General features: G+C 49.2%; 1 protein-coding gene across 1 annotated transcript; it reads right to left on the reverse strand.

Annotated features, from left to right (window-relative positions):
* Positions 1-5,749: 5,749 nt before the first annotated feature.
* tamm41 (TAM41 mitochondrial translocator assembly and maintenance homolog) lies at positions 5,750-12,543 on the reverse strand. The gene is made up of 8 exons (XM_083667737.1): positions 12,181-12,543; positions 11,660-11,842; positions 10,116-10,208; positions 9,200-9,350; positions 8,494-8,639; positions 7,198-7,363; positions 6,775-6,837; positions 5,750-6,487 (listed from the first exon to the last, which is right to left on the reverse strand). Exons 1-8 carry the CDS (start codon positions 12,316-12,318, stop codon positions 6,411-6,413), a joined length of 1,017 nt encoding a protein of 338 aa, XP_083523863.1. The 5' UTR covers positions 12,319-12,543; the 3' UTR covers positions 5,750-6,410.

The raw sequence follows: 12,543 nt of genomic DNA on the forward strand, positions 1-12,543 counted from the left end.
ACACACACACACAGGCTTGTGAATAGGCTGGATACGTGAGAGGCATTACACAATAACACTAAAACAAGAGACCAGTTACTGCACGTACACATACATACACACACACACACACACCTACACACACACACACGCCCTGGCCAGCGCTACGGCAGTAGCCTGAGCCAACTCACATCTCACTCTGCATTCATCTGGGGGCTGTCTGCACCCTGCAGCCTGCGCCCTGCGCCCTGCGCCCTGCACCCTGCACCCTGCACCCTGCACCCTGCACCCTGCAGCACCTCTGAGGTGGAACCTAACCCATACTCTCTCTCTCTCTCTAACCCATACTGTCTCTCTCTCTCTCCTCTCTCCTCTCTAACCCATACTGCAGAGACACAACCTAACCCATACTCACTCTCTCTCCTCTCTCTAACCCATACTGCAGAGACACAAAGAGCTGGGAGGGAGGCAGGGAGGGGGAGAGAGAGAGAGGGAGACAGAGAGAGAGCAAGAGCGGGAGAGGGAGAGAGAGAGAGAGACAGAGACAGAGAGAGCACAGGGACAGAGTGTGAGCAAGAGAGAGAGAGGGAGAGAGCAGGGACAGAGAGAGAGCAAGAGAGAGAGAGGCAGGGAGCAGGGACAGAGAGGGAGAGAGAAGACACTCTGGCTCTGTTCAGAAGCGGACACCCGCATGCTTGTGTGCACAACCGTCCCATCGCAGCAGGGTCAACGAGTTCACCTGTTAACTGTCCTACACAACCTCAGATAACAACTAACAACGTTCTGAAATAACTTCATACTTTCAAGTGTCTAAAGCTCCGTAACGGCTACGACTCAATCACCCATACTGAAGTTTAGCTTTCTTAGTAAAGCAGAAAATGGGCAGCTAGGCTGTTGTTTTGTGGCTAACGCCGAGATCTGGCTGACTGATACAGGTCTTAGGGAAAGGCTTGGTGTGCTTGGGATTACAGCGCCATGGAAACGGCAACAAAGAGAGGAGAGAACGTCTCCCAACATGAGAGGGAACAAACCCCCCTGACTCACAGGTCAACTTCCTGTCTGGGCTCTGGTTGCAGGTGTGTGTAGCAGCAGCAGTGGTGGTGTGACCCAGACACACACATACACGGACGGACGGACACACACACACACATTGTGTGTGTGTGTGTGTGCCCCTCCTCTTGGCACTAGGCCCTATGTGGTTCCTGTTCAAAACAAAAGGCTCCTAATTTCCCCTCCAGAACCTGAAACTTGGGTCTTCCACTCCTGTAATAACCTGACCTCCTCAACTCACGGCTACAAACCACACAGTTCCAACGTTGCCACACGGGTATAGTCACACAGATGGGGGACATGGACACAGAACACACACCCTTTGGGTCATGTGAAGTTTCAGCTTCTGACTGAGTGTTCTCCTGCTGCACCATTGGCACACGCACACACTCACCCGTCCCAGTGTACAGAGATCAGAACTGACTGACTGGCTCTCTCTGGGTCCCTGGGCCAAGAGCCATGTGAGTTAAGGCATGAACACTGAGTGTTCTAGCAAGTGTGAGCATTCCAAAGGTTTTTCATAAATGCAAACAAGCAGGCATGACTTCTAGGTCTGTGCTGGTAGGGCTGGGGTTGGTTGGTTGGTTGGCTGGCTGGGCTGGGGTTGGTTGGTTGGCTGGGCTGGGATTGGTTGGTTGGTTGGTTGGCTGGGGTGGGGTTGGTTGGCTGGGCTGGGGTTGGTTGGTTGGCTGGGCTGGGCTGGGCTGGGCTGGGGTTAGTTGGTTGGTTGGCTGGGCTGGGGTTGGTTGGTTGGCTGGGCTGGGGTTGGTTGGCTGGGCTGGGTTGGTTGGCTGGGCTGGGGTTGGTTGGTTGGCTGGTGCAATATTGTGGAAACAGGTCACGGTGTATTGTGTTTGGACAAAGAGGGCATGCACGATCACAACAACAGTGACATCAGCCCTGGAGAAAACAAAACCTCAGCAGGAGGGAGGGGGGAGAGAGGGGGCAGGGAGGGAGGGAGAGAACAGGGGAGAGAGAAGGAAAGGGAGCAGGAAAGGGGAGGGGAGGGGAGAGAGAGAGAGAAAGAGAAAAGGGGAGGGAGAGCGAGGGAGGGAGGAGCGAGCGCCCTCATGCCATTTCACAGAGATGCAAATGCATGATGGGAAAAGAAAGAAACATGGCGTGACAGCTGTGTCAGAAACAATCTCAACTCTGAAATCTAACAGAGAACACCCCAACAAGTCCCTCCCCCAGCTCCCTTCACCCTCAAAAACACCTCTTCCCAGAAACCTTGGAGAAACTCCCCTCCTGCTGAGGTCATTAAAACACCAATAAAACAACCCTCAACTCAGCAGATCAATTATAGCAGGACCTTCGGGGGAAAAAAATTTGCACTTGTCCATCCACTTGTGTGTGACTGTGCAGCCAAGAGTGCTGTGCTCCGAATGTGCAGGCGGACCAGACCACCCGCCTGCTGAGAAGGATTTGCTGCTCTTTAATCTTGGAAGGAATTTCTGTGGAGCCCAGAATTCAACGTGATTATGTGTCCAGACTGACGTGTGGAATGATGACTGCAGGGGTTGGCTTGGCAATGCACCCCAGACAAGCCCGGGTCCACAGACCAACCTTAGCCCTTACACACCCACCCAGGACCGTTCCACAGACAAACCCTAGCCCCTACACCCTACACACCCACCCAGGACCGGTCCACAGACAAACCCTAGGCCCCTACACCCTGCACACCCACCCAGGACCGGTCCACAGACAAACCCTAGGCCCCTACACACCCACCCAGGACCGCTCCACAGACAAACCCTAGGCCCCTACACCCTGCACACCCACCCAGGACCGCTCCACAGACAAACCCTAGCCCCTACAAACCCACCCAGGACCGGTCCACAGACAAACCCTAGCCCCTACACCCTGCCCTGCACACCCAGGACCGGTCCACAGACAAACCCTAGCCCCTACACCCTGCCCTGCACACCCAGGGCCCGGCCCCTAGACACACTTGATGAGAAAAGACTGAAAGGGTACAGAACAACCAAGTACTAGCTCCACATTGCCCTGTGACTGTGGAACTGTCACACAATCTTCCTTATAGCCCATCTGGTCCCATCAGATCTCTGCATGTGCCTATGGCGTAGCTGTGACTAGGCCTCGTTTCTGGACGAGGCCCAAGTGTTTCAGCTGGAGTGAGTGGCCAGGCCAGGTGGTGGGACCTTGCTGGAGCCCTTCCAGACTGTTCCCTGCCCCAGGGAGGGCGCAATGTACTGAACGCTGCGGATAGAAACACTACAAGAAAGAGCCGACACGTGACTCCTCCTTCCGCTTTACATGTCAGCAAGGCAGCCATGTCTGTTACGGAGGGGAGGCTGGCGGAGGTAGAAATCGGAGGACGGGCTCACCGTAGCGCATGGAGTGGGGAACGGCATCAAACACACGTGCAAGTCCGTCCTCCGATTTCTACCTCCACCAGCCTCCCCTTGTAGGCAACTGTTTTTCTTTCAGAACATTCCAGAACGCTGTGCCCTGCTGAACGCAGGCCTGGTCCTTGAGGAGCAGCAACAGGCAGATAGGGCACATGGGACCCAACCACCCCACTACCCAGACCATGCCTCTGTGTCAATACTTTAAATACACATATTTCCTTTCTCTCTCCCTCCTTCTCTCTCTCCCTCCTTTATCGCTCCCTCCCTCCCTTCATCTGGTACAACTGGATTGGTGAAAGCTGTGGTGGAACCTTGATTTCACCTATCCGGTTATGTTAGATGATGATCAGCTCCCAAGTAAGGGAGGAGGGGAGGAATTGTACAGTATTCAAACAAGGTTCATAAAAGGACTGTCTCCACATCAAGACAATGGGTGGCAGTTGGACCTCATCATCATTTGCCTATTTACCAATGACACTAGTTACCTCTAATCAGTCCTTTTATCCAGTAACAAAAAGGCATGTAAAGCCAATTCAAATAGGTTTAAAACATGAACAAACATAAGAGCATTGTGTTTCAGGATTTCCCTAAGACGTGTCCCATTTCAATAGAGTTCACATTCTGCTGCCATGTTCTCTTTTAGGGAACCCTAAATCCTCCGTTTTGCATGTTCTGAGACACAGGGAGAAAGCACGCACACATTTGGCCGTTCCACATGGACAGATCTCCTCTGAGAAGCCTCAACAAACTCAAAAGACAAACTTACGTTTCTCATCATCCGCATGCACTAACGACGCTGCTCTTGACAGTACATCCAAAGGCGTCTCCATTCTGGATAATAACCTAGGAGTGAGGGAAATAGTTTGTTGAGGATTTTACCGGCAAAAACGTTACGGATCAAGAAAAAGAGAAGGCTTTTGAATATTTTTGCGAATATTCCGGGCTTTTTCTTCTTCGTTAAATCGAAGCTCCATACGTAACTATTGTCCTAAGAATGTTATGGCTTCATGTTATTAACCTTTAGTATTAGATTATAGTCCTCATGTATAAGAAAGTGACGTACTGCGTCGTAGCCTGCACTTCCACCATGAATTAAAAGCGTCAGATCGCACTAGCGCGCATTTCGTCTCTTTCCCACACTCAACATTCCAAAGATACCTTTCTCCCAGTTTTTTTTCTCAGGAAAACGACTTTTTAACAACTCTGCACAATCACACGAGTGTGAGTTTTCAGCGAGTTACGCATATTTAACAAGAGATCTGTTTCCACTTTTTCCAGGCATGATGGCAAATATGACCAATACAACTTGGTTATCTACTCATTTTTCTTTCAACTCATTTCGTACATTTCTGTAATAATAAATATCACGTTTGAAGGACATTCTACATTTTCGTCACGTTATTTATAAGTAGGCTTATAGCGCATGTTAATCCGTAAATCCTGCATATTCATGAGGCGAAAACTAATTAACAATGTATGTTTTTTTACAGAATCGAGCAGAGAAAAAAATCGCTCATGCTTTCACTTTAGTTTGAACGTAATTCAAACTTTTACAATTTCACTATTTTCCACCGTTAGATCAGAATACGATAAGAACATGTTCTAATTGTCACGCAACACAAGCACGCAAGTATTCTGCATTCAGGATCGCTCCAATGTTTCACTACCAAGTCTCCGTACATACCGCCTTCAAGCGCCACTTTGGAATCTTCGGAATGATATTCTCGATGATAAGAAGACTGAACAGTAAAACAGCGGTAAAAGTTTAAATCCACAGAAAAACAGGCAAACTAAACGGTAGTGTCCGTAAGGAGACAATGCTCGAGCTGTCGGGTGAAACTTGGGAACTCCTTGTAAACGAGGAAGGGGAGAAGAATGTTTGGAATGATGGAATTCTCTTCCTAGCAGGTGGTGAAAGTGAAGGACTCTCATTGGTCGAGCTCCACGAAATGATATCAGCATAAATTATGATAATTCCACATTGCATCACATCGTTAGCAGGTATAAGGAAATAGAATCTGAGCGTGTGCTGCTTCAGAATGTGTTTATCACCCACTTTAACACGTTCGCCAACTGACCTCTAGGAGACCCTCCCCCCCCCCCAGTAGTAGGAGGAGTGGAGGCTAGTGGACGTAGAAATCGGAGGACAGGCTCATTGTAATGCATGGAATGAAATGAGGAATGGTATCAAACATACCATTCATTATTCCATTCCACGCATTACAATGAGCCCATCCTCCACCCGCACTTTAGAATAACAACGCCCTGCTTCAAGTCGTCCAGACACTGAATCATCCAGCTAGTTACTCAATAAACCAAATAAAACACCGGAGAATGAGCATGTTTATGTGTTGAGGGTCGCGGGGGTGGAGGAGGGGATACAGCGCCATCTCTCAAGGCAACGAGGAGAACATGGCATTCTCATTCCATCCTCAAACTGACACGTTGAAAAAAGATGATTATTTTTTTAAAAACATCATCCTGGATTACACAACATTACAACTTTAGCAGTCAAATATCTCAGTCATATTACATATAAAAGGTGCATCATGTTTTCTTCAGATCATATTTTCATTACAAAAACCTTCCTTAAAAGCCATAGTACCATACTGACAAAGTTTTCTTCGAATTGAGGAGGAGGAGGGGGGGTCACCTTTTGAAAGACAGGGAACCAAAGTGGTTAAGATTCTAAAGACATTTTATACATAACTGAACACTGGTTCCACAAGATCAGAAGGTCAGTAAAAGGAGATCGAGCAAGGTCAGTCCAACCAGTGGAGGCTGGTGGAGGTAGAAATCGGAGGACGGGCTCATTATTATGTATGGAATGGAATAAGGAATGGCATCAAACACACATTTCCTCATTCCATTCCATACATTACAATGAGCCCATCCTCCGATTTCTACCTCCACTGAGTCCAACAGTTCATCAAAACAGGGGCAGTATTCTGATTCTGGTCTCCATCTCATCTCTGTACGGTCAGTGAGGGGAGAGACAGGGAGGGAGAATCAAGATGGCTTCCGTCTCCATCCCTTCCACATCTTCAGCAGCTTCTTAGAGGTATAGGATGCGGTCTTCAGCAGGCCTGCGGACATCAAAACACTCATCATTACACGCAATAAAACCCCAGAGCAGTCTTTTTTTTTCTTCTTTTTTTAAAATATATTTTTAGGGCATTTCTGCTTGAACCAGGAACCAGGAACCTTGCGATTACGTGGTAAGCGCATTAGTGTACTACGCCACCAAGCGCATTCTTGAGAAATGTTCAATGCGCGCTTTATGTTGTGTCACATATGAAATGATCATCTTTCGCGTCCAAAAGCGTTAGAAACAGATAACTAAAAATAAAACAACGCAAACGGTGAGTCTTACCAGCAGTAACGACCCCTTTGGCACTCTGAGTTATGCTGGAAGTCTTCACTATCGATGATATACCTTAGGATGAGCAACAACAACAACACGGGTTAAACAGCTGCTCTTAATTCACTCCTGTCATGTAATATTAAAACAGGAGGAAGGAACATGACATCATGGATCATCAATTAATTATGGAAACTACAAAGCTGTTCTGACGGCATGCAACGCTGCAGCAGGAAAGGAACCCTGTTGTTTGGTATGAGGATGTGCTTCTCAGCTGCTGTCGGCCATCTTGATTTGTTTTCACTTTCGGACCGTACCCTACTATGACTTTCAACATCGAGCTAACGCTATCTATTAATGAACTATTCATGTTTATAATTCACTAATTCATGTTAATTAACTAGGGGGGGGGGAGGGGGGGGTCGGTTCCAGTACCTTGTTGTACCACTAGTCCACAGTCTGGGTCCTGGGCCACCTGCAGTAGGATCTCCTCCACGTCGCGGTTCTTCCCTGGGGGGTCCACCAGCCGGGTGATCCTCTGCTGCAGAGTCCTGGGGAGGGCCATCAACTGGATGAACTGACCCTCCGGACTCTTGTCCACCTTGGGGAGGGAGGGACACACACACAGACACACACAGACCCAGACACACACAGACACACACACACAGACCCACACAGAGATAAACACAGACGTTCAATACAGCATACATTTGCTTTTGTTTTTTTTTCACTGGTTGCCTCTGGCATCTATTTCTGAAGAGGGTTTTACTTGCGATGATTGTGACATGTGGTCATCTCACCAACCTCAATTGAATGCATTTATTGTCAGCTGCTCTTGGAGGTAGAAATCAGAAAACAGGCTCATTGTAATGCATGGAACGGAATGAGGAATGGTATCAAACACCTGTGATATGACACCATTCCACATTCCAGGCATTACAATGAGCCCGTCCTCAGATGTCTACCTCCACCAGCCTCCCCTGTTATGGACCTACTGCAAGACTAATGATCATCAACAGCAGTGTTTTACGATCTGAGAAACATCCACGCCTGAGGGAAGAAAGTGGTTGAAGCAGAGCAACACAAAGAGCAGCGTAAACCGAACCCTAGCCCGACGCTGCGCTGCGCTGTAGAGGCGTGTCTGTGCCCGGAGGCCAGAGGCGCTCCCAGCCCTGCCTGGCCCTGCCAGCGTGCCCACGCAGCAGAGTACAGCAGAGTACAGCAGAGTACCGCAGAGTGTGCCAGCTAGACACACCCCATCTGGTTTGCAGATAGAAATTAACAGAAATGGAGCTGGTGTGATTCCTGACTCTACATTTCAGGAGGCGTGGCTGTTCTACCTGAGATATTTCTGTCTGAACATTCCACAATGTTATGCCCTGCTCTGCTCTTCTCTGCTCTGCTCTTCACTGACCCAGGTGAGTCCTGCTCTTCACTGGCCCAGGTGAGTCCTGCTCTTCACTGCCCAGGTGAGCCCTGCTCTTCACTCCCCAGGTGAGCTCTGCCCTTCACTGCCCAGGTGAGTCCTGCTCTTCTCTGCCCAGGTGAGCCCTGCTCTGCTCTTCACTGCCCAGGTGAGCTCTGCTCTGCTCTTCACTGGCCCAGGTGAGCTCTGCTCTTCACTCCTCAGATGAGCTTTGCCCTTCTCTGGAAGGAGCTACAGAGCTGTTCACTACATGTCTCAACTCCAGCCTGAGTGTGTGTGTGTGTGGGTGTGTGTGTGTGTCTCACCTCAAGTCGGCCCTGCTGAGGCTTGTAGATCACCTGAGGGCACTCCTGCAGGATGTTGTTGTACAGGATCCGGAAGTGCTGGACGTTGTCCCTGACGATGTTAGTCACCTTGGCTTTGTCTTCTCCAATCACCATCCTGAAATCCCCTTGGGGCAAGACGATTGGCTGTTTCACAACGGCACTCAATACAACAGCAGCAATCAACTCAACATACTTTAACAGTATGATTCATCAACATAACAAGATGGATGTTTATAAATCAGTGAAGGGATTGAATTGGCCTAAAAAGAATTTTAAAAAAATATGTTTAGTCTCTTAAACCGTTTGTATCTCCTGACGGAATTCCCTCAAAAAGGAAATGTTTTCCCCTTGCAAAGAAATGTTTTGACTGAGTTGACAACATTTTACAAGCAGCATGGCTGACTCACCACACCACACTGTGACAGCTGGGCAAAACTAATTCATTCATTCATTCGTCCATTCATTCACTAATACTTAGATCCAAGTTAACAGGAGGTTGTAGCCTCTAGTCACCAGAGAAGGAGAAGCCAGCGATCTGGAGGAAGAGGTCCTCTTCATTCATTCATTCATTCATTCCCTCCCTCCCTCCCTCCCTCCCTCATTGTGAGTAAGGGTATAGCAGCCTACCAGAGTAGGAGAGTCCCTCCCTCCCTCCCTCATTGTGAGTAAGGGTATAGCAGCCTACCAGAGTAGGAGAGTCCAGCGATCTGGAGGAAGAGGTCCTCCTCAGAGAAGCTCTCGGGCAGCATGAGGAAGGAGGCGGTGACCGCACTCTTCAGGTTCCCCACCAGGGCGGCGCGGAGCTTCCCGCTCTCCCCCGGCAGAACAAACTTCACCTGCAGAAACACACAACAACATTTACACTATAGCACAACAACATTTACACTATAGCACTGAGCACAACAACATTTATACTATATTAGTTAGCACAACAACATTTATATTATATTAGTTAGCACAACAACATTTATACGATATTAGTTAGCAGAACAACACAGAGTTAATACATATACAGTTAACAGATGATGGCATGTAGATACTATAACCCTACTATACTATAACCCTAACCCTACTATACTATAACCCTACTATACTATAACCCTACTATACTATAACCCTAACCCTACTATACTATAACCCTACTGTACTATAACCCTAACCCTACTGTACTATAACCCTAACACTAACCCTACTGTACTATAACCCTGCGCTCTATCGAGAGCGTAAACCAAGTATGGATATGGTCTAGATAGAGCATTCTGGAACACAGCCAGGGAGAGAGGGTTTAGCAGGAGAAAGTGGGTGTCCAACTTCTTGACCCACGTTCACGAGCAAGAGACCAAGCAGTGCCCTCACATGGCTCCTAGTGTAACTGCATCGTTGTTGTGTGTTGTCGAAGGGCTGTGTGTGTTGTGGACACGGCCTTGCGGTTCTACATTATCTGTGATGGGGGCCGTCTCTGGCACACGGGGCCTGAGCCTGTGGCAGCTCCCGCACCGTCACATCGGCTCTATAGAATGTCATTGTTTTCATTTGGATCTCGAGTTCCAACGGCGTGCATTACAGTATGTAAACAATGAGCAGAGGAGAGGCAGACATACTGGTTTGTGCAGTCTGCCAGCGACGTACAAGGTCTTCCAGTGGAGCAAGTCGTCAATCAAGGAGTCGGTGCTGATGACACCATACTTAATGATCTGTCAAGGAACCAAGAGAAAAAAGAGATGAGATTAGCGTGAGAACAAAGAGAGAGAGGGTGAGAGAGCGAGAGAGAGGGGTGAGAGAGGGAGAGGGGAGAGAGAGGGGGTGAGAGAGAGAGAGGGAGAGAGAGGGAGAGGGGAGAGAGGGGGTGAGAGAGAGAGAGATGGAGAGAGAGAGAGAGGGTGAGAGAGAGAGAGGGAGAGAGAGGGGGGTGAGAGAGAGGGAGAGGAGAGAGAGGGAGAGGGAGAGAGAGAGAGAGGGGAGAGAGAGAGGGAGAGAGAGAGAGAGAGAGGGGAGAGAGAGGGGGTGAGAGAGCGAAAGAGAGGGATGAGAGAGGGAGAGGGGAGAGAGAGGGGGTGAGAGAGAGAGAGGGAGAGAGAGAGGGAGAGGGGGAGGGAGAGAGAGAGAGAGGGGAGAGAGAGAGAGAGAGAGGGAGAGGGAGAGAGAGAGAGGGGAGAGAGAGGGGGTGAGAGAGCGAGAGAGAGGGGTGAGAGAGGGAGAGGGGAGAGAGAGGGAGAGAGCGAGAGAGAGGGGTGAGAGAGGGAGAGGGGAGAGAGAGGGAGAGAGAGGGGGTGAGAGAGCGAGAGAGAGGGGTGAGAGAGGGAGAGGGAGAGAGAGAGAGAGAGAGAGGGAGAGAGAGAGGGAGAGAGGGGAGAGAGAGGGGTGAGAGAGAGAGAGGGAGAGAGAGAGAGGGAGAGAGGTGAGAGAGAGGGAGAGGGGAGAGAGGGAGAGGGGGGTGAGAGAGAGAGAGAGAGGGGTGAGAGAGGGAGAGGGGAGAGAGAGAGAGGGGGGGGTGAGAGAGAGAGAGGGGTGAGAGAGAGGGGGGGGTGAGAGAGAGGGGGGGGGGGGGGGGGAACTGTTGCACCGTGGGTAACACAGAGACCTCGTCTCTGCAGAAAGCAGCTACGAAAGGGTGGAAACCCGTTTGAAATGAGTGACGCCTCGTGACACGTTAAATTAAATATCTTGGTTGGGCGGAGCTACAAAACAACAGAAATCCGTTTTTCCTTCAGGTTTCCTTAAATTTTCTTAAATGTTGCAACCTAGCATAGGCAACAACTCTCTGCAAAACAGTCCTCCCCGGTCAGAAAAGACCCCACACACAACAACAATATATCGCGGATCTCAATAGTTTAAAGGTGGCCTCCTGTCCTCCCCTTCAGGTCTGTGCTGATGGTGAAGAACTGACGTGCCGTAATGCTTTAACCTGTCCTGTGTGTCCATGTCAGTGCAGACGAAGGGGAGGAGGACACTTTAGGCTACTGAAATGGAGTCTACCGGGGGAGGCTGGTGGAGGTAGAAATCGGAGGACAGGCTCATTGTAAAGCATGGAATGGTGCAAACGTTTGATACCATTCCTCATTCCATGCATTACACTGAGCCCGTCCTCCGATTTCTGCCTCCACCAGCCTCCCCTGCAGCTTGTGGATCAAACAGAGCTGATTACCCGCCCATCCACTGGTACTAAGGTGTTGTAGTAGACCCCAGCTCCATGGTCGTTCTGGACGGTGCTGATCCGCCGGGGGCCCAGGAACTTGAGGACAGAGTAGTGGCTTCTGTTCTGCATCAGGTTCATGGTGTGCCAGGTCACCGGGTCATCCACAGCAAACACGAAGTCCAGCATGTTTTTCTGAAAGCATAAAAAGTGTGAAAAGTTGGTTATACGTTTTGTTTAGTCTACATGTGTTACATTGTCACGGTTACACAACACAGGTCAATCGGACAGTCAGTGTGAGGTTGTCGCTAACGAGATTACAAGGTTGAGAACTGTAAGGATTATACGTCTCTTTAGCCACAAATTGTGACGACACGAACTACTTTTTTACATTTGAATGTCGTTGTTGACACCATAACATCCAGACGTAAAAGGTTGTACGTCTAGTCACACATTGGGGCTAACGCCTCCACAAAGATCATTTATTGGCGTGTTTCAAGAGATTAAAATAGCTTCAATGTCAACCGTCTTACCCCCATTTGACCTTGGGTGGTCCCAGTTTGTTTGAACACGGCAGATCCATAGGCAAAGGCTAGGCTAATGTCCTGGGGGAACTGAGACAGTATCTTGCGGTAAAACACACTGGTGTTCTGCAAAGCTGGAAGCGTCATGGTCTGTCAGCGATCAAAGCAAATAATCAAAGAAAAGACAACTCATGCACACTGACTGAGGAAGACATTTCGGACGATAGCACAACTGCAAAAGGAGATGAATGTCGACACAGTACGCTAATGCTCCGTACTACAGGTTACAGCCATCAATGACATGCATCAGATTGCCTGTACCGCTGCGCTAGCTAGTTTACTGCAACATCCCAGCTGACAGCTAGCGACCAT

Source organism: Argentina silus (assembly GCF_951799395.1).
Source record: "Argentina silus genome assembly, chromosome: 4".
NCBI lineage: Eukaryota > Metazoa > Chordata > Actinopteri > Argentiniformes > Argentinidae > Argentina > Argentina silus.